The 23,918-nt window shown below is 40.5% G+C and overlaps 1 protein-coding gene across 1 annotated transcript in view; it reads left to right on the top strand.

Annotated features, from left to right (window-relative positions):
• Positions 1-19,315, top strand: part of IGSF10 (immunoglobulin superfamily member 10) — a 42,929-nt gene extending 23,614 nt beyond the window's left edge. Inside the window, exons 5-7 of the mRNA XM_075268786.1 lie at positions 2,900-8,047; positions 9,389-10,289; positions 17,292-19,315. Coding sequence (XP_075124887.1) covers positions 2,900-8,047; positions 9,389-10,289; positions 17,292-19,200 — 7,958 coding nt within the window. The 3' untranslated portion in view covers positions 19,201-19,315. The remainder of the gene's footprint in view (positions 1-2,899; positions 8,048-9,388; positions 10,290-17,291) is intronic.
• Positions 19,316-23,918: the final 4,603 nt, after the last annotated feature.

Here is a 23,918-nt window from a genome sequence, read left to right on the forward strand (position 1 = left end):
TTTTTTTATGACCTATCTTTGGGATAGGCCATTAATATTTGAATAGTGGGGGGGGAGGCAGACAACTGGACCCAGTATGGATCAGCTGTTCGGGGTTAAGTCCAGTCTTTGTATTATATACTGCATAAAGGCAAGTTTGCTTCATGCCTTGTATAATGGCCGGGCACCTACACTGCAACATCGCTCCAATTGACTTCACTGTGGCACTATAATGGCACCCAGTCATTATACAGAACACAGAGCCAACTGCTTCTGCCTCCCTGTACTGTATAGCACAGGAACTGGATGAACCCCCAACTAGCTGATCCATGCAGATGCCAGCTATCAGTTTCCCACTGATCAGATATTTTGGCTTAAAGGATAAGGATAAGTGAAAAAAATAAATTCCTGGACTACCCGTCTAATTGTAAACTTACCATACTTGTATAGTCATGACAAGATACACAATAACAATAATATTAACACATTAAAAGGCAGTTTCAGAAGTCCTATTTTTCATTTTGTTGCATTTTCAGGAAAGTTTAGCGCTTTTTATAGTTAGAACAGTTTTCTTATACTAAGTAAAAGTATCCTGTAAAGGGTTATCCACTTAGGACAATATATTTCTGTTATATGTGTCCCCAAACAATAGGCTGATCACAAGCTGTCTCACTCTTAGGAGTCCTAGGGATCAGATATAATCTATGTGGGACTGTGGCATGAAGAGTTCTGTCTCCCTGCAGAGCCCCCGCAGGGTAAATGAAGCACTGCATGGTGCCTGTTGACATCAGTGAGCTGTCTGTGTAATGCACACATGCTCTTTATAGCTGCGTTCTGCCGTGACCGAGTCAGAATTCTATAATAGTTTTCCCTAACCAGATAATTATATTTATGGTCAATTTGCTGTAAAACAACAGCAACCGTATACACTTTCCATTATTATGAGTAAAAGGCCCACTGATAATTACATAATATAAATCTGTTCCCAAATATTTTATCAACACATCAACAATTATCTAAGTGGAGAGCAAAGAGAACTTTAAAGGGATTATCCAAGACTGAAATTAATCATCTTTAAAATAGGTCATTTATTTGAGATTACGAAATTCTGACTCCCAGGACCTCCACCATCCAGCTGTTCTCTGAACACTACGGAGGATGAAGGAGACAGCTGCAGCTTTTCAGATCTATATCTTTATAAAGAGCTGGACCCTGAGAGAAGTATTCACTGGACAGCTTTATCCACGTGACTCATCGTTATTGATATAGCTCGGGAAAGCCAGAGATGAGCCATCCAGGGGAGACATCTGCCCGTGCCTGGCTCATTCAGCAAAAACATAGGTTGTGAATAAAATGTTGGTTAATATTGTTTTATTGTTAATGCTAGAAATCTCAGAAATTATTTTCAGCGCGTACAGTCTGGATAAAGGTTATTCCAGCTGAATTGTGTTGATAATAGTCATAAGTTGAAAAGTTTAAGCCCTTCCCGCCGATGGCATTTTTTGATTTTCGTTTTTCGTTTTTGACTCCCCTCCTTCTAAACCCGATAACTTTTTTATTTCTCTGCTCCCAGAGCCATATGAGGTCTTAATTTTTGCGGGACAAATTTTTCTTCATGATGCTAGCATTAATTATTCTATATAATGTACTGGGAAGCAGGAAAAAAATTCAGAATGGGGTGGATTTGAAGAAAAAATGCATTTCTGCGACTTTCTTACGGGCTTTGGTTTTACGGCGTTCACTGTGCAGCCAAAATGACATGTCCCCTATATTCTGTGTTTTGGTACGGTTCCCGGGATACCAAATTTATATGGTTTTATTTACATTTTGACCCCTAAAAAAAATTCCAAAACTGTGCTAAAAATATTTTTTTCTAAAAGTCGCCATATTCCGACGGCCGTAACTTTTTTATACGTAAGTGTACGGGGATGCATAGGGCGTCTTTTTTTGCGGGGCCGAGTGTACTTTTTAGTTCTACCATTTTCGGGAAATGTTATTGCTTTGATCACTTTTTATTCAAATTTTTATCAGAATCAAAACAGTGAAATAACGGCGGTTTGGCACTTTCGACTATTTTTCCCGCTACGGCGTTTACCGAACAGGAAAAATATTTTTATAGATTTGTAGAGCGGGCGATTTCGGACGCGGGGATACCTAACATGTATATGTTTCACAGTTTTTAACTACTTTTATATATGTTCTAGGGAAAGGGGGGTGATTTGAACTTTTAATACTTTTTATATTTTGTTATATTTTTTTTTACTTTTTTTTTTTTTTTTGCATTTATTAGACCCCCTAGGGGTGTTGAACCCCAGGGGGTCTGATCACTAATGCAATGCATTACAATGCTAATGCATTGCATTGCATTGCAAAAAATCATCCTTTCTTTTGCAGGCTGCATAGACCAGCCTGCAAAAGAGAGGATTTGCAGACAAGCCTGGGAGCCTTGTACAGGCTCCCAGCTGTCATGGCAACGGGATGTCGGCCCTGGAGCATGCTTCTGATCTGCGCTTCTCAGGAACGGCAGCGCAGATCAGAAAAAGAAAGGTAAGAGAATAGCCCTTCTTAAGGCTATTCCTATGTGTAATAAGTTAAAATAGTGATTCTAATGAAAGAACCCCATAAATGCACTCAAATATTTTACTATCTAAATGCCTTTCAAGTTACGCAATGTATATGTGTTCTTTATGGAAAAATCTCAATAATCAGTTGAAAAGTCCATACGGTGCATCCTTCTCATTTAGTTCCTTAATTTATATGACATATATTATCGGGAACATTAAAGAAAATGTGGTTCTGAGAAATGACGGGTGTTTATTACATATATCATTTAATTAAAAAGTGCCGTCGTGGAATTGTCTGTAGTCAAAGAAAATAAACCACATAACTTTATAATCCTTATTTCCATTTCTTTTCATAGACTTGATCAAGTGCAAGAGAGACCGCTCAGGAACTCAATGTCCTCTTTGTTCAAGTCCGAAAAGGAATCAAGGAAAGTCTTTAAATGAAATATCATCTCAAGATCTTACGTGTGTAAAGCCTACTATAGAGAACATCTACAAGTTAAAAAACATCTCCATGCCAGAAGAAAGCAGCTTTACTGCTATATCAGCTAAAGACTTTGTAGCTCCAATGGGGTCTCTGGTCCTAAACATGACAGACCAGTCTGGGAATGAAGCAAACCTGGCTTGTAGTGTCCAAAGACCAACCAAAATGTCTCAGATCATGTTGGACAGAAAGGACGAATACACAATCATGCGGACTACATTTTCTTCTTTCCTGGTATGCAACATTGACTATGATCACATCCAGAAGTTATGGGGAATATTAGCAATGTATAGCGATTTGCCAATGAAACTTAAAAGAGAACTCTTGCTTACTAAGTCTCCTTTTATTAGTTACAAGTACAAGCAGGTGGGTTCTGGTGAGGATGTGTTCACAGATATTGATGCAGAAATTCGGGCAGAACCGAACTGGCTGATGCAAGACTCGGTAACCTTACAACTCGATAGGACAGCTACGACTCTAAGCACATTGCATATTCGCTACTTGACAGATATTCATATGACAGTTCCTAACACTGTTGAATACTCTTCAAGGAACAATTGGGCTATGATCATCAAGAGCAACCAGACACAGACGGAGTATACTGCAGTTATAGGAGGAACAGTGGAGATGAACTGCCAAGTTGTGGGCGATCCAGTACCAAATATTGAGTGGGTTCTTCCTGATGGGAGTAAAATTAGAGCACCATATATGAGTGAAGAAGGAAGGATTACAATCACAAAAAATGGAAAGTTTATATTAAAGGTAGCTGATAGTTTTGACACAGGAGTTTACCACTGCATTGCTACAAATTATATGGATGCCGATGTACTTTCATTTAGAATTACTGTGGTCAATGGTGATGTAGAAGAAGAAGCTGTAAATGGCATTGAGCTTTCGGTCAGTAATGGGGATGTTCTTTATCTTCCCTGTGGTTCATATGGAGTTCCTGATGCATCTGTGAACTGGATATTACCAGATCATTCTGTTTTATATGAAACCATAAAGAACAAGGTTATTTTCTCCAATGGCACACTAAAAATCCAAGAGGTAACACAAAGAGACAGAGGACATTTTAGATGTTTAGCAGCAAATCAATATGGCTTGGACATGCTGACGCACAAGGTGTTGGTGAAGGATAAGAAAATCAAAACAACCAATAAAAAAATACAACTGGACCAAAATGACGATAAAAATGATGAAGGATCGGGCAGTGAAAACAACAAGGAAAACCTTCAATCTGGGACAAGGAAAGCCATTGAACATAAAAGATATCCAAATAGACGCATTCCTATTAAATCTGATGGGCAACGGCATACAAATATAGCGACACATAGAAGGAACAGAATAAATAACAGGTATAGAGGACATAGGAGACAATTTAATCAAAACACAAGAAGAATTGATCCTCAGCGATGGACTGAAATATTACAAAAAACTAAGCAAAATTCAATCAGTAGCAAACCAACAACAGAAGTAAAGACAACAGTGAAGGAAGATCAGGATATAGAAAGTATATCCGGGGACGGAGAACAACCATCTGGTGAAGAATTACTCCCAGTGAAGGAAAAGTTTTTAACCGTAACAGAAAATTATTCAAGCACAGGTAGACTAGAGACTATACCAAAAATATCTACAGTAACGGATTCTGATAGTCGTAGATGGAATACAAATAAGACAACTCCACCCAAAACGAGTATTGAGGAGCATTACACAGAAATACCAGAGATTAACAGTTTCATCACAGTGAGCAATTCGGAACCAACCATAGCACAATCTTTAAGCTCAGGAGCAAATCCTATTACAAACAGCTATAACAGTGAACAGCCTACAACAATGAGCATTTTAAGCACGTCAGCATTGGCAATATCAGAATCACCACCCACTACAAGTATTTTGGACATGTTACCCACTGATGCTACAACCAATGTGGTGCCACAATCAATTCCTCTTACTAAAGATGGCAAGCTTGAATCTGAGAGGAATACTTTTGTCACTACAATAAAATCATTAACTGCAACAACACAATCTGGTGTTTTAAGGCCAACAACTTCTACCACTTACCTTTATACTGATTCCAAAGAAATTACAACCCCTTCAGTAACTGCTCGAACAAATTCTCAGTATACTGCTAAGAATGACATATCAAACCCTGTCCTGCTAGAAAATGGACTACAAGCAACAACGGGGTATGCTCATACCAACACTTTCACTACATCCAGTTATTTGAACACCCCGTCTGAGAATGTGGCTGCTCTCCCTGGGCAAGAAATACCTTATATCAGTAGTTCACCTCCAAATATCATTATTAATTCAATAACTTCATATGAGTCATCTAAACCACAAGATATATTTATGGATCAAACAACCACAGCTAGCTATCTTCATGTAACATCTAAAAATGCTCTTAATAAGCTACCACCTGTTGAACAAATACCTATTCCTCCAACCAGTTCAGGTACAGGAAGTTCTGTCATATCTACAATTCTGCAAGAAGTCACAGACCCATCCGTCATGGACCACATCACAAATACTCCAGAATCTCACAAACAATCCCTATTCACTATTAATTCACATTCAAAATCACCAATGTTATTGCCAACCATTACTACTCAGTCTACTGTTCTTTCTAATACCGAAGACATTACAAAGGGTTATTCTCTAAGTAAGTTACAGACAACACCTGACAATTTACACTCTTCAACATCAAAAATTCATACAACAAGTATTCCACATTATTCAGAAGTAAGAGATGATTTGGAAGATCAAACTATAGTTAGCTTTGATTCCTCCACCAAGTCAAGCGCTAAGTTGTTTCTCTCGCAAACTGATATTGGTCCCATCTATTTTCGTAGCACTCAGAAAATTATCACTCCAGGGTTTCCAGCTGGTTCCACCATCATTACTCATCAAAAGATTCAGATAGGGAAAGATGTTACACCATTTGTGCCAACTCTAAGGAGGTATGGTCGCAGAAGATTCCCAGGAAGAAGGCGCATTGTAAGGCCAGATCGTATTCCAAATTCTAGAGCTCATCAATTTAAATTTGGAAAACTAGAAAATATCCATGATATAACTGAAACGACAACAGCATACTCTACTGCTTCTGAAATTGGTCAAGACCAACAGACTTTATATAGCACAATTCCTTCAATCACAAATGTTCCATTAACAGAGCAGTCCTCTACAACAGCTCCCAAAATAGTCAAGAGGAAAGAGACAACTTTGCCTACAGAATTCATAAATACTGATAAATCAACTAACACCCATATTACACAATCGAAGCCTGTCACTGACAACATTCCAAAAACAAGCAATATAGACATGTCTGTTTTGAAGAAGCTTAGCATCGGATTACAGTATACCCAAGGTGCAACAACACCCATTCTAGCAACCATGCCAATAATAGAAAAAAAGAAGGTGCTTGTATCCACGTCTCCCCAGCCCACCACAAAACCTATGGTAGCCTCCAAAATAATTAGAAGGAAAATTCCCTGGCATAGACTGTTTGGGAACAATCAACTTATTCAACAAGAGATACTTAAGAAACTCAGAAAAAACTCATATCCAACATCCACAAGTACTACACCACTTCCAACATCAAAACCAAAAAGTCTTAGCGCTACAATCCCACCAGCTCAGTCTACATTAAGTAGTTTAAAAGCAAGGACGTATATACCTTATGGGAAGGAAGAAACAACAGTGACAGAAAATCCAAGCAGCTCTACTGTAGCAGCGGCAAATTATCCTATGAGTGCTGAGGCTACATTCCCTGAAGTTCATCAAATTACAGCCAAAGCATCAACAATGATAATGGATCCTACGACTGGTAAAGTGGAAGCAACCACTGTTTATCCATCCTCTATCAAAAAAGAAACAAGTACAAGATTTTCTTCCAAAAATCCAACAACTGTAGTTTACCCAGTAAGCACTACTGATAAACAAAGGCTAAGTGTACCAACCGGTGCTGCCGTGCCAGCAACTATACATGGTCCAACCAAACTAAATTTCGCAGCAACTAAAGTTCAGTCTACAATTCAGTCAATAAGTTCTAAGCCTGGAAAAAATGAAGTTTATTCAGTCAGTACTAAAGCCAAAGTTCCCAAAGACGTTACTGTTATCCCTACCACAGGTTATGTCTCTACTACAATAACCCCAAAAACCTCTGTTGCTGCCAACAACAGACACAGATTTCTTAAAAGAAAACGACCAAGAAAAAAGAATTTCTTCAGCGGCTCAGTACACCCTCACAGGTCATCTACAAATCTTAACTTGTCAACTACTTCTCCTGAAGATACAACAACATTTAGCACAATTACTACACCACCAAAATACCCAGTTACTGCTCCTACAAGAGCACCAACAACATTATCAAATTCAGAAAATGATATTCCTCTGCTTATGGTGACCAAATCCTTCTGGAGTAATATGACCAAGGATAATAAGTTGACCATAAAACCATCACTTACAATGGCTGGTACTGATACCCTGACTACTCCATATCTAGAAAATGATATAGCCACATCTGACCAAGCACTCAACAGACATATTCCACATGACCATTCGTTTGTCACAACATATAAAACCAAAGCCTTCTCGCCATATAAGACAAATCCTACCACTAGTACACCATCATTTTCAATAACAGTAAATGTTATCAACAGAAGGACTACTCCAACACCCATAATGCGCCCAAGAACAATCCAACCAACAGCTGCATCCAGAAAGGAGAACACTACCCCAAAAACACCTCAAAGAAACGTGCACACAATAGCGCAATCTCCTACACAATTTAGGACACCTACGCGATACAACTTTTCTTCCACAATAACCCAACAAATTGAAAAGAAAGCAACCTCCCATAAAACGGAAGAAATCACTATTAGCAATGTGCACACTAAACCTCGCATATTAGGAGGTAAAGCTGCAAGTTTCACAGTCCTTGCTAATTCAGATGCCTTCATTCCATGTGAAGCAGTTGGAGATCCAACACCTACCATATTGTGGACAAAAGTGGCTTCAGGTGAGGCTTCTTTTTTTTATTACCTTGCTAAGCAATGTACGCATACTGGGACAGATTGAGGCTACGGCCCTACGTTGTGAAAACTCAGTTTTTTTTGTTGCAGATTTTGCTATGTTTTCTTGAGACAAAGCCAGGAGTGGTTTGAGCAGAAGGTAGAAGTATAAAAGCTTCCTATATATTTCCCATTACTTTTATAGCCACTCTCAAAAAACGCTGCAAAATCTGCAACAAAGAAAGTTGTGTTTCTGCAACATGGGGCCTTAGCCTTATACAAAAAGAATCCTCCTAGTTGCCCATAGCAATCAATCATAACACAACTTAAATTTTTCAAAAGCATTGTAAGAAACAAATGCTGCTAGCTTTATCTCTGATTATGGGCAATGCTGCCAGGTCCCTTCTGTATTAAACAGCGCAGACCTGGCAGTTAGTGCAGCCGTTCTTTTTCAGATCGGCCGCTATGTTTTTTCATGCACACCAGGACATAACTGTATGTCCTGGTGCACCTAAGGGTTAATCAAGAGCATTTGATTAGCTGCACCCGGTTACTACTTACCTTCTTTATTCCTATGGAAGTAGCAAGGATTAGAGATGAGCGAGCAGTACTCGATCGAGTAGGTATTCGATCGAATACTACGGTATTCAAAATACTCATACTCGATCGAGTACCACTCGCTATTCGAATGGAAAAGTTCGATGCAGAACCAGCATTGATTGGCCGAATGCTATACAGTTGGCCAATCAACGCTGGTTCTTCTCCTACCTTTAGAAGTCTTCTCCGTGCAGCTTCCCCGCGGTGTCTTCCGGCTCTGAATTCATTCTGCCAGGCATCGGGCCTGGGCAGAGCCGACTGCGTGGACTTGGTAAGTATAATTTGATCGAACGTTGCCTACACCTGAAACGAGCATTTTCCCCCCATAGACTATAATGGGGTTCGATATTCGAATCGAGTAGTCGAATATTGAGGGGCTACTCGAAACGAATATCGACTCTCGAACATTTTACTGTTCACTCATCTCTAGCAAGGATGTACTAGAGTTTCACACAATGCATGCTGGTCTACTTTTTGTTAAATAAATAAAATATGTGGTGTTATTTGCCATGAATTGTTGTTCATTTGAGGTTGGATCTATCCAATTTTAAGGCCTTGTAAAGCCAGATATTTGTTTTATGATGTCCTGATATGTATTACCGTACAATTTAAAGAAAGTGCATTTTTGTACATTTCTCATGAGGAATAGAGGGAATAAAATAATTCTACTGCTGTTAACTTTTCATTTACTACATGAGGTCATGTTTGAATACTTGTAATATTTCACTGGAAAAATATTCTTTGCTTACCAGGGACTTTCGTGTCCAAGACAAGAAGGGGAAATAGGATGGAAGTCTTTCCAAATGGAACACTCTCTATTTCAAGTGTGAGCGTCCAGGACCGTGGGCAGTATCTTTGTGTTGCTAATAACCAGTATGGCTCAGACAGGCTGCTTGTTACACTTTCCGTTATTACATATCCTCCAAGGATTATACAAGGAAGATCAAGAGAGATTACAGTGCACTCTGGAAGTACTGTAAGTATAAAGTGCCAGGCAGAAGGCCGACCGTTTCCTACCATCACGTGGATACTAGCCAATGAGACCATTGCATCTGAAAAATCGGAAAATAATCAAAAAGTTTTTGTCCTATTTGATGGGACTCTTACAATTAGAGAAGTAACTATTTATGATCGAGGGATTTATAAATGTTTTGCTACTAATATAGCTGGATCAGATACGTTTACAGTAAAAGTTCAAGTGATTGCCGCCCCTCCTGTTATAGTGGAAGATAAAAGACAAACCATACTAGCACTTCCAGGTGAAAATGTAAAAATTCATTGCACAGCAAAAGGAAACCCTCAACCAAGTGTTCACTGGGTAGCATTTGATGGTACAAAGGTGAAACCATTACATTATGTGAATGCAAAGTTATTCCTATTCTCCAATGGAACACTCTACTTAAGGAATGCAGCATCTTCCGACAGCGGAGACTATGAGTGTATAGCAACCAGTTCTACTGGCTCAGAAAGAAGGGTCGTCACTCTCAAGGTGGAACACAATGATATTGTACCAAGGATAATCGAAGCATCGCCAAAATCCACCGAAATAAACTTTGGCGAGAAATTGATGCTAAACTGTAGTGCAACTGGAGAACCAAGGCCAAGAATAATATGGAGATTACCATCAAAAGCTGTGGTTGATCAATGGCACAGGTAAGAGAGTGTTATTGTAAATTGCTGGTATATGTGCATTTCTGATATGAGCTTTACTACAACAATTTCTTCAAACACCTTTACAATCATAGAGCAGGGTAATAAAAGAGGATAAAGTGACAATATGAAGCATAATAAAATCATATCCATAGCATAGGGCAATAGAAAAGGATTCTGTGACTATATGTAGCAAAATAATGACCCAAAACAAATCAGTGATCCTCTGTGCATGAGGCCTGGTTCACATCTGCGTTTGGTATTTTGTTCAGGGAGTCCGCATGGGAACCCCCCAGAATGGAATACTGAACGTATTGACATGCGGTAAGCAATGAAATCACACAGACCCCATAGACTATAATGGAGTCCATGTGCTTTCCGCACAGTGTCCGCATGAATCATGCAGAGAGAAAAGTAGTTCATGAAGTACTTTTCTCTCCGCATGACTCGTATGGACACCGCACGGAAAACACACGGATCCTATTGAGTCCATGTGCTTGCATAAGGATCCAAGCCAAATAAATGAAATTTCAGAAAAATTTTGGAATGGATTTGCCTTTTATCTGCTTACATACGAAGGGGCTGATTTATCAAGATTTTCCATGCCAATCTTGAGAATCCCTGCTTCACCAGAGTTTGTACCTCTTTTATTATTAGGCACATTCTCTGAGGTCCAAGCATCTAAAAGAGAAATCTACACTAGCTACTTTCTGGTGTAGATTTCTGGCATCATTTATGCAAGAAAACTGGCCAAAAATGATACGTTTAACAGGGCGGTCCTCACCGCTCTCCTGCAGCATCCTCTCACCTGTAGAAAAAATGTGGCTTTTGTTATGACTAGAGATGAGCGAACACTAAAATGTTCGAGGTTCGAAATTCGATTCGAACAGCCGCTCACTGTTCGAGTGTTCGAATGGGTTTCGAACCCCATTATAGTCTATGGGGAACATAAACTCGTTAAGGGGGAAACCCAAATTCGTGTCTGGAGGGTCACCAAGTCCACTATGACACCCCAGGAAATGATACCAACACCCTGGAATGACACTGGGACAGCAGGGGAAGCATGTCTGGGGGCATAAAAGTCACTTTATTTCATGGAAATCCCTGTCAGTTTGCGATTTTCGCAAGCTAACTTTTCCCCATAGAAATGCATTGGCCAGTGCTGATTGGCCAGAGTACGGAACTCGACCAATCAGCGCTGGCTCTGCTGGAGGAGGCGGAGTCTAAGATCGCTCCACACCAGTCTCCATTCAGGTCCGACCTTAGACTCCGCCTCCTCCGGCAGAGCCAGCGCTGATTGGCCGAAGGCTGGCCAATGCATTCCTATGCGAATGCAGAGACTTAGCAGTGCTGAGTCAGTTTTGCTCAACTACACATCTGATGCACACTCGGCACTGCTACATCAGATGTAGCAATCTGATGTAGCAGAGCCGAGGGTGCACTAGAACCCCTGTGCAAACTCAGTTCACGCTAATAGAATGCATTGGCCAGCGCTGATTGGCCAATGCATTCTATTAGCCCGATGAAGTAGAGCTGAATGTGTGTGCTAAGCACGCTCATTCAGCACTGCTTCATCACGCCAATACAATGCATTAGCCAGTGCTGATTGGCCAGAGTACGGAATTCGGCCAATCAGCGCTGGCCAATGCATTCTATTAGCCCGATGAAGTAGAGCTGAATGTGTGTGCTAAGCACACACATTCAGCACTGCTTCATCACGCCAATACAATGCATTAGCCAGTGCTGATTGGCCAGAGTACGGAATTCGGCCAATCAGCGCTGGCCAATGCATTCTATTAGCCCGATGAAGTAGAGCTGAATGTGTGTGCTAAGCACACACATTCAGCACTGCTTCATCACGCCAATACAATGCATTAGCCAGTGCTGATTGGCCAGAGTACGGAATTCGGCCAATCAGCGCTGGCTCTGCTGGAGGAGGCGGAGTCTAAGGTCGGACCTGAATGGAGACTGGTGTGGAGCGATCTTAGACTCCGCCTCCTCCAGCAGAGCCAGCGCTGATTGGCCGAATTCCGTACTCTGGCCAATCAGCGCTGGCCAATGCATTCTATTAGCCCGATGAAGTAGAGCTGAATGTGTGTGCTAAGCACACACATTCAGCACTGCTTCATCACGCCAATACAATGCATTAGCCAGTGCTGATTGGCCAGAGTACGGAATTCGGCCAATCAGCGCTGGCCAATGCATTCTATTAGCCCGATGAAGCAGAGCTGAATGTGTGTGCTAAGCACACACATTCAGCACTGCTTCATCACGCCAATACAGTGCTGATTGGCCAGAGTACGGAATTCGGCCAATCAGCGCTGGCCAATGCATTCTATTAGCCCGATGAAGTAGAGCTGAATGTGTGTGCTAAGCACACACATTCAGCACTGCTTCATCACGCCAATACAATGCATTAGCCAGTGCTGATTGGCCAGAGTACGGAATTCGGCCAATCAGCGCTGGCTCTGCTGGAGGAGGCGGAGTCTAAGATCGCTCCACACCAGTCTCCATTCAGGTCCGACCTTAGACTCCGCCTCCTCCAGCAGAGCCAGCGCTGATTGGCCGAATTCCGTACTCTGGCCAATCAGCACTGGCTAATGCATTGTATTGGCGTGATGAAGCAGTGCTGAATGTGTGTGCTTAGCACACACATTCAGCTCTACTTCATCGGGCTAATAGAATGCATTGGCCAGCGCTGATTGGCCAGAGTACGGAATTCGGCCAATCAGCGCTGGCTCTGCTGGAGGAGGCGGAGTCTAAGATCGCTCCACACCAGTCTCCATTCAGGTCCGACCTTAGACTCCGCTTCCTCCAGCAGAGCCAGCGCTGATTGGCCAGAGTACGGAATTCGGCCAATCAGCACTGGCTAATGCATTGTATTGGCGTGATGAAGCAGTGCTGAATGTGTGTGCTTAGCACACACATTCAGCTCTACTTCATCGGGCTAATAGAATGCATTGGCCAGCGCTGATTGGCCGAATTCCGTACTCTGGCCAATCAGCACTGGCTAATGCATTGTATTGGCGTGATGAAGCAGTGCTGAATGTGTGTGCTTAGCACACACATTCAGCTCTACTTCATCGGGCTAATAGAATGCATTGGCCAGCGCTGATTGGCCGAATTCCGTACTCTGGCCAATCAGCACTGGCTAATGCATTGTATTGGCGTGATGAAGCAGTGCTGAATGAGTGTGCTTAGCACACACATTCAGCTCTACTTCATCGGGCTAATAGAATGCATTGGCCAATCAGCGCTGGCCAATGCATTCTATTAGCGTGAACTGAGTTTGCACAGGGGTTCTAGTGCACCCTCGGCTCTGCTACATCAGATTGCTACATCTGATGTAGCAGTGCCGAGTGTGCATCAGATGTGTAGTTGAGCAAAACTGACTCAGCACTGCTAAGTCTCTGCATTCGCATAGGAATGCATTGGCCAGCCTTCGGCCAATCAGCGCTGGCTCTGCCGGAGGAGGCGGAGTCTAAGGTCGGACCTGAATGGAGACTGGTGTGGAGCGATCTTAGACTCCGCCTCCTCCAGCAGAGCCAGCGCTGATTGGTCGAGTTCCGTACTCTGGCCAATCAGCGCTGGCCAATGCATTCTATTAGCCCGATGAAGTAGAGCTGAATGTGTGTGCTTAGCACACACATTCAGCTCTACTTCATCAGGCTAATAGAATACATTGGCCAATCAGCGCTGGCCAATGCATTCTATTAGCTTGATGAAGCAGAGTGTGCACAAGGGTTCAAGCGCACCCTCGGCTCTGATGTAGCAGAGCCGAGGGTGCACAAGGGTTCAAGTGCACCCTCGGCTCTCCTATATCAGAGCCGAGGGTGCGCTTGAACCCTTGTGCAGCCTCGGCTCTGCTACATCAGAGCCGAGGGTGCGCTTGAACCCTTGTGCACACTCTGCTTCATCAAGCTAATAGAATGCATTGGCCAGCACTGATTGGCCAGAGTACGGAATTCGGCCAATCAGCGCTGGCCAATGCATCCCTATGGGAAAAAGTTTATCTCACAAAAATCACAATTACACACCCGATAGAGCCCCAAAAAGTTATTTTTAATAACATTCCCCCCTAAATAAAGGTTATCCCTAGCTATCCCTGCCTGTACAGCTATCCCTGTCTCATAGTCACAAAGTTCACATTCTCATATGACCCGGATTTGAAATCCACTATTCGTCTAAAATGGAGGTCACCTGATTTCGGCAGCCAATGACTTTTTCCAATTTTTTTCAATGCCCCCGGTGTCGTAGTTCCTGTCCCACCTCCCCTGCGCTGTTATTGGTGCAAAAAAGGCGCCAGGGAAGGTGGGAGGGGAATCGAATTTTGGCGCACTTTACCACGCGGTGTTCGATTCGATTCGAACATAGCGAACACCCTGATATCCGATCGAACATGTGTTCGATAGAACACTGTTCGCTCATCTCTAGTTATGACTTGTTTGCCAATCTTCTGGCACACAAACATGATAAATCAGCTCCATCTGTTTCTGCCAAAAAATATGGACAAAACGTAACTGTGTAAATAAACCTGTAGATTTCCCTTAGGCTAAGGCTCCATGTTGCAAATATGCATTGCTTTTGGTTACAGTATCTGGTGACTGTTTGGGGACTCCGCACCCCTTTCCACTTAAAATTTGTGGAGAGAAAAGTCCTGCTTGCTCGCTTGTTTTCTAGCTGCATTTCACTATGTAGGTCCTTAGCCTTATACTAGCATTACAGAGGTCTATTTTTCTGCAATTTGTAGATGGGATTAGACAGAATCTCATCCACTTTGCATTTTTGAAAAGCGGGGCCCCGAGACTTAAGTAGCCATAACTTTTTGGAAGAAAAAAAATCATATGGTACCTACTAAAACTTGACCGGTCTTATTTCTTTTTTGTTGCCACTTTTGCCCTTCCTGAATGTGACTCCAGTCTTTCTTCAGCTCTCTCCTTGGATAGCTAAAATATTTACTTGTCTTCTAAGACTCTACATTTCCTTCTTCTGGATTCAAGAGAAGGAAAATAAGCCTAACACGAGTCTCTTTCCTGCATGAAAGAGATCTTTGTAGCTTTGGGGAATATATGATTAGAAGTTTCCATATGTCAGCAGGGCTTCAAATATTTGGAAGAACGATATTCTGCGTAGGAAGTGATTTTTTTATTACCACCTCATTTTGGAATTGGTGCAGGTTACATTAATAATTATGGGTTAAATAGTCAATAAGCATATGGGTGATGTAAAATTACCTTTATGTTTTTTTAGTCCCAGTTTTTCGGACATTTTTATACAACCAGATGTAGAAGTTTTTATTTTTACGAAAGCGTGTTTTATATGATCAGTTGTGTACGGTATGGGACACACTACTGAACACAGTTTAGCATATTGTAACTTGCTCGTTGCTCAAACACTTTATAAATCACATCATGAATTTCCTCTTTACAGTCTCTCTATAACTGCCATATATTACATAAGCGCTGACAAAGATTCTGATGCAATGAAATTTTATGTATACCAAACGTTCATGACAAATGTATGGTGTAAAATTGTGTTTAATTAGACCTTGTCTTCCAGTAAAAGTATAGTGGCTGCTAAGAGGGGAATCATTTAAATGCCATTGTCTTAGAATGTCAAAGTCTACAACATGTCCAAATCTGGAGTGTGACTCACTATCGCATAGGGTTTTATATTATATATGAACTGACATACAATGGGTGGTGTCGGTAATAAGAAATGATATGTCGCGGAAATTTTAGTTGCTGTAATGGAGATTCTTTCATTGTAACAATGCCGATAACTTCTTCCACATATACTGTTAAATACAAGAAGCAGAATGGGAGAATTTACTACAATGGCTCCAAATTAATTCAGGCTTAAAGGAATTGCGCCATTAGGGACACTAAGTGTCTGATCATTGGGGAGCCAGACACCACAAAGTCTGAACCCTAAAATCTACTTGTGAATGGTCAACCTGTGTGTTTGCATGACCAATGCTATATTCACTTCTATGGGCATACCGGGACTGTAATCTCTGTCTGTGCCTGCAGTCCCATAGAGGGCTGGTCATGCACTTGTGCTTTATTCACAAAGAGACTTGAAGGGGTCTTTTAGTCTCCTGTCCTTCTGATAACTGGAGGACGCTGGGGTTCGGGCCCCAGCACTCAGACACACATTCCCTGTCCTGTGCATTGTGGATAAGTGTCCATAATGGCAAAACCCCTTTCAAATAGACAGATTTAGGCACAATTTAGGTCCATCTAGTCTTAGACAATTTGCCATGGCTTATGATGTGACAGTGTGCGCCCCCATTGTGCCAAAATTCTGGTGTTAAATTCTAGTTACAAGTAAACCAAGTAATAGGTGTTACAAAATTTAGACTGGTCAGTATAAGTATGTACTAGATTTTTTTATCCAACATCAGCCATTGTGACAACTCTAACGCATTTTCAGACTTCAAGGTTTATTCTGTCTAAGAAGCAGTCACTAGAACAGTACAACACACAGCTTGTAAATAGTCTAGGAAAGAATTTTGAAGTCTTAGAATTGCTTTCTGTTTTACTCCACAAGGTTTCCCTTGCTCCCCATGGTGATCTAGTTGGTTCCCTTCCCCTCCAACTCCTGGTCCGCTCCATCCTATTTGCTGGTGTAGTAAGCAGATCATTATTATACCCATAAGAGCCCTTTGGTTTCTGTTACATTGTTTCCATTCTTTAAAAATAGGAATATAGTAAGACATTATTTGTTGATAATGTATATAGTTCGCCTTAGATAATTCCATATATTTCCATAGTTTACTGTTATCATAATACAATAAAGTTTTATCAGAGCTGAATTTGTGTGTTGGGACAATTGATGTGCTATTAGTGTTTTTCCACTAGGCCACTAGCTAGTTGTGTAAAAAGTCAAATGATAAATCTAGTTCTGCTCCATCCAAAATGTGCCATGTTCTGTTATTTTTCACAAAAAACTAGTAGCATCAGTATAATAAAGTATCTTTTGTGTTTTTTGTTTTTTTTTCAGAATGGGAACCAGAATAGAAGTATATCCCAATGGTACATTGGTTATCCTTTCTGTAAACGAAAAAGACGCTGGAGACTATTTGTGTGTGGCAAGAAATAAATTGGGAGATGATGTAATCCTGATGAAGGTCAGCATAAGCATGAAACCAGCTAAAATAGTACAAAAACAATACCTCACAAAGCAAGTTCCATTCGGAAAAGACTTTAAAGTTGACTGCAAGGCCTTGGGATCCCCAGTGCCAGAAATATCATGGAGTTTACCAGATGGCACAAAGATAAACAATGTTCTTCAAGCTGATGACAATCGTAGGAGAACACGAAGATATATCCTCTTTGACAATGGTACACTGTACCTCAACAAAGTTGGGATGTCTGAAGAAGGGGACTATACATGCTATGCTGAAAATACATTGGGAAGAGATGAGATGAAAGTACATATCAGTGTTGTAGCAGCCGCTCCACGTATTAAACTAAACCTAAAGACTAAGTTTGAAGCGAGAGCTGGGTCTAGTGTAGTTCTTGACTGTCAAGCCATTGGAGAACCAAAACCAAAAATATTCTGGTTGCTTCCATCTAGTGATATGATTGCAACTTCACATGACAGATATATATTGCATGAAAATGGATCGTTGTCCATCAACCAAATCAAATTGTTAGATGCTGGAGAATACATGTGTGTGGCACGCAACCCAGCAGGGGATGACACAAGGCTTCTCAAGTTAGATGTTCTATCAACCCCACCAATTATTAATGGCTTATATACCAATAAGACAATAATTAAAGATTCTGCTTTAAAACACTCTAGAAAATTGATCCACTGTAGTGCAGAAGGGACTCCACCTCTTCAAATAATGTGGATCATGCCTGACAACATATACTTAACTGCACCATACCACGGCAGCAGAATTATGGTACACAAGAATGGAACTTTGGAAATTCGGAATGTGAGACCTTCTGATACAGCTGAATTTACCTGTGTTGCTCGTAATGATGGTGGTGAAAGTATGATGGTAGTTAAGTTGGAAGTCCATGATGTCCTTCGAAGACCTATGTTCAAAAATCCATTCAATGAGAGGATCATCGCAAAACCAGGAAAAATGGCAATACTTAATTGCTTTGCAGATGGAAATCCACTTCCAGAAATAACATGGATTTTACCAAATGGTTCCAGATTTGTAAACGGGCAAAAGTTTTCAAAATATCATGCCGGAACCAACGGGACTTTCATAATTTACAGCCCTACCAAAGATGATGCAGGAAAATATCGGTGTGCAGCCAGAAATAAGGTGGGCTATATCGAAAAGCTAATCATTGTGGAGATAGGTCAAAAACCTAGTATTCTGACACATCCAAAAGGGACAATAAAAAACATAATTGGTGAAACTTTATCTTTATATTGTCTTTCTGATGGAATACCAAAACCCAGTATTATATGGACTCTTCCAAGCGGATATATAATAGACAGACCTCAGGTCAATGGGAAATACTCATTACTAGAGAATGGCACATTGGTCATTCAAGACACAACCATACATGATCGTGGAAACTACTTGTGCAAAGCTAAAAATAATGCTGGAGAGGCGGCTATTAGTGTGGCTGTCATGATTATAGCCTATCCTCCGAGGATTACAAATAAGCCTCCACATAATATTCACACAAGAGTAGGATCTCCAGTTCATCTCAGCTGTATGGCCATTGGAATCCCAAAACCAGAGATATCTTGGGAGTTACCAGACTTAACAATTTTAACAACAGCCAGTAAAGGACGACCTAAGGGGACTGAGCTTCTTCATCCACAAGGAACATTAGTTGTGCAGAGTCCACGAACTTCAGACTCTGGAACGTACAGGTGTATTGCCAAGAACCCTCTGGGTACAGATAGCAGCACAACTTATTTAAAAGTCATCTGAACAAAATGGAATAGGTATAACACGCTACCTGAGACGGTTAAAAGGCCAAGACTCATCGGACCAGTTTTTCAGTACTAGATGTTTATCAAGAGAACCTTTCTGCAATGCACCTTTCTGCAAGCTCCTTACAATAATAAAACTGTGAAAAAAATTTGCATTATATAAATATATATATATATTAAAAAAATATATATTTTTATTCAGAAATATACGATGGACAATTATTTTTCTGTCATATTTCTTTACAGATGAAGATTAAACGCGCTGTCATTTTTTTAAGATCATGTCTTCAATAAAATTTAAAAAAAACTATTGAATTTTTAGCATCTTTCCTGCGTGCCGTTTTGTATGCAAATTCTAATAACAAAATTTCAACAGTTGAGAAAATAAAACTCCGGTTTTAGTACTAACTTTAAAAACAAGTGTGGATCAAGTATACAGGGATGGTGGCATCATGGTATTCATGCCACGATTTGGTTGCTACCGCCATCTTTGGTCAGTAATAAAGCCGGAGTCTGATCTGCTCAAGCACTGGGATTTTGGTCTTTATTGGAATGAGCATTGCCCTGCTGTTATTCCACATGTGAAGAAGTCTAAGGTGAGCTATATTCATTTTCTATATATATATTATTCTACAAGAGGTTGTGTCTTAGCTTTGTAAATAACACACACTCACAAGAGACAGTATGCAAATAATATTTACTGCTTTATTTACATACTGCTACGACAGCAGCAACATGGCAGTACAAGGGTTAATAGTAAATTGTCTAAAAGGACAAGACATCTCTAGCACAGCAGTTCTATAGTCTAAACCACCAGTCGGTCTCAATGGTGTAGTCTGCTAAACATTTCTAGTAATAAAAACATTAAATACAGTTTGATCCAGAAGATGTATGCTCTTACGTTGGGTGAACTCCATAGAATAATGCACAGTGTAACTTGTGTAATGATAAGTGTCCATCACAAGGTCAATGGAGGGAGATTTAGGAAATCTATTGAATCTGCTATGTTGCTATTGGCACCATCTTCCTCGTTATTCTTAATTTACCTCATTGGCCCTAATGATCTCTGAGGAATTGTATGATCCTACGGTAATCCAGAAAAGGCTTTATATGGGTTGTACATACTCAGGCTAAAGGGGTTTTGTGGAATCAGAATAATGAAAGCATATTGTCAGGCTAAGCCATCCATTTCATTTATATGGATGGAGACAGCACTCAGCCGATCACTTCTTGGAAGGCCATTCAGTTAAACCTTTTGGACTCTTCAGCGTTACCTCAGTCCGGCTACCTGCAGACTGCTTACTCAGTTGCAGAATATTGTAGCTTGTCCTTTTCAAGTGAATAGAAGGACATAGATGGCGTGCAGGCGGATAGATGTTCTGAAGTAAACAATGAAGAGGCCGCAAACATTCGGACAAGACATATCTTCAAACAGCTGATCAGAAGCAGTGTCTTGAGTCAGGTTTCCGCTGACCTGATATTGATGGCCTATACAAATAATGGGGCATCAATATCCTGATCCTAATGAACTCCTTTACTATGTGTGTATGCTGTAGAAATACTTCATTGGGGTCCACCATCAGTGAAATGGCAACCACATACAACAGCAATAAAGTAAGAAAAAAAAGGCATGTACCACATATTTTAAGACTTTTTACACCTAGAATATTAAAAAATATTAAGAAAAGGAGTCAAGGCTAAGTTGATTTGTATGATGCACCAAGTAGCATTCAATTTGTTATGTAAATTGGAAGTCAATATGTACAGCGATATGTCAGCCATGAGGTGGTATAAGGCTGAGGCCCCACGTTGCAGAATAGCAGCCAAGAATGGCTACAGAAGGAATGTGAAATATATAGGAAGCTCTTAGACTTCTCCCTTCTGCTCAATCCACTCCTGGCTTTGGCTCAAAAAACTGCAGAAAAATCTGCAATACAAAAAGCACATTTCCGCAACACGGGGCCTTAGCCTAAGAGAGAAAGGTGTATAAATATATGAAGTGATGTATCCTATGCCACTTCAATTCATAGCAGCTATGTACAAGGGAATTTGTAGAAAATAGCGTCACATTTTAGCACCCAGAAATAGAAGGTAGAATGCAGCACTCAGGTGGTCCATAGGTGTGTGCCAGCAGACTGAGACTCCATCGGTAGCGTATAGACATGCCAGAAAATTTAAAAAAAAAAAAAAAGTAGTGAAAAAAAATTGCTTCCGTGATTTAGCAACATTTTAGTCCACCATTAGGACTTTGACTCTAAACTTCAGAAAAGGCCATGGCTGAATATGGGAGAACAAACTGTTTTTGTTTTTCACTACAACTCCTGGAGTGCTATTTGTTTTGATGGGGAAGACCAACAATTTTTCAGCCTAGTAGACGTTACAACTGACTAGATGTGGCCACCGCGCAGAGTCCGGTGATCTGTTTCTTCCTCCTCTGCATCTGCCACTCTTTTCTGACATCATGCGAACATAATCACCGTTGAGGCGTGTGATTGGACCACAGCAGCGACAGGGGCACACCAAGTACTAAATTAAGGATTTAGAGCTTGATCCTATTATTCTCTGGAAACTCAACATTTGGGACAGAATTGTGCTAGACAATTCCTAATGTCTATATATTATAATATTCCTAATTGTTCTAACATTTTTAATTCTTAAAATACATTAGTGTGGCCTCTTGACACTTTTGTTTCAGAATTTTAAACTTATTTCAGAATTTTAAACTTTTATTTCAAAATTCAGACTTTTATTCAAAAATCAATTTTTTTTAATGTTTTAATATATATATATATATATGTATGTATGATGATCCTTAAAGAATGATACTAAAAATTGTCTCAATCTGGGGTACTATGTCTACCTATGTGCTATATTTTGTGTATATGTGACCTGTTGATTGTAAGGACATGATCTCTTCACAAATAAATGTGAAATGTCTAAACCAACGAAGTGACAACCTGTAAACGTATCAGCATGAACAGCCATGTGTATTAACATTGTATTTCCCAGTTAACACTATAATGGATAGTTTACAGGAACAAGCGTAGAATGTTGTAATATTTCATCTGAATCTATAGAAATGAAAAATGTTTGATTGTTTTCTTTAAAAGGGGTTATACTTTGGGGACCCTACCAATCCCAAGAATGTGATGCTTTACTCCCGTTCAGGATGTAGCAGTGGACACATAATGTGTACCCCAGCAAAGTGCTGTACATCGGCTATTTCCATTGCACCCATTGTGTCCACCAGTGCATTCTGAATTTGAGTAAAAGACGCCTCCATTCTCGAGATCATTGGGGGTCTCTGCGGTTGGACCACCACCAATCAGCAATTTATCCAAAACCCTAAGGATAGGGTAGTAACATGTCCAATCGGTTCGGCCCAATGTACATTGTACTTATGCAAAAGTACCGTAGAAAAATAGGCAGCTGACAAAAATCTTTGCCACTTCTTTTTGTTGGGAATACAAAAGATAGTGCAGGTAAAAGCCCAAGCTTTTCTGGTCTAGTTTATCTAACAGGAGGTTCCAGGACCATAGTGCAGAACAAACAGAGGGTAGCAATGCATGGTTGTTATTTATGGAGATATTTGAAGGTTAAAATAAAGCAAATGGCAGATGGATGGGAGTAACACACAACATTATGGTCTGACAACACAAATGGTCTGTTTGTCATCAGTAGACACATTTGTATGGGAGTGGTCAACACAAAATGACATGACTTTTTCATCTGTAGCCTTTAAAGTGAAGCTCCACCTAGTTATTATAAAGTTTTTTTGCTGTTTAACAGCAGTTTTCTTTAATTATTTTTCATTATTAAATGTTTCAATAATTATCTAAGTAGGGCTGCAAAACTTCTGAGTTCTCATCGCTACATATTCTCTTCACTTATAGACTCGGATTTTACTTGCTGCTTTTATAGCAATCTATATTGGCAGCTCCATGATTTAGCTGCAAATAGCCGTAAGCAGTGTCTGACAGGACTGTCTGGGGACCACCAAAAAAAATCATTATACACCTACAAGCAAATATTTCCTGACACTCATTCACAAATTCCTAAAACATTACTAGTAGTAACTTGCTGCCCAATTGTTTTATGTCCTGGGGTCCTCTCCGTAGTCTGTTGCCTGGCTCTTGCTTTGAACTAGGGTCTTTTTAGCTCTATGAGTCAGGGTATATGCCCACACAGCAACAGGGATCAGGCAGCAGTAAGATAATGCAAGATGACTAGTGACTGGGGCCCTGCAGTGTGATTGACATTATGGAGCCCAGAAGAAGGATACTGGTTGGCCTGACTCTGCACCTAGATGTCATCCCAGCCATCCAGTGTGTCTACCGTATACAGATATAAACTAGGTAGTTTCTTACCAGTACTGTATATTATACTAAAGTGAAGCCTGGTTAAGATGGAGTACAATCAGTATGAAGTACAATGAGTATACAGGATCAGCTGTGGACCCACCAGGGTAGTCACCTTTGGACCAGTCTAAGTCTGTAGTAAGTGAGACAATCCTGCTATTGAACCAGTTCCCCAATATTTATTGACAAATGCAAATAAGTATCTGAAAAGAATCTGCATTTTCTGGATATAAAACCACTCTTGGCTGTGGCTGGTATTGCAGCTCAGTCCTATTCTTTTATGGGACTTATTTATTGTACACTACCAGACATGGCCAATGGACAAGAGTAGAGCATTTCTCTTATATGTAAAGCCTTT

This window comes from Leptodactylus fuscus, chromosome 3 (assembly GCF_031893055.1).
Source record: "Leptodactylus fuscus isolate aLepFus1 chromosome 3, aLepFus1.hap2, whole genome shotgun sequence".
NCBI lineage: Eukaryota > Metazoa > Chordata > Amphibia > Anura > Leptodactylidae > Leptodactylus > Leptodactylus fuscus.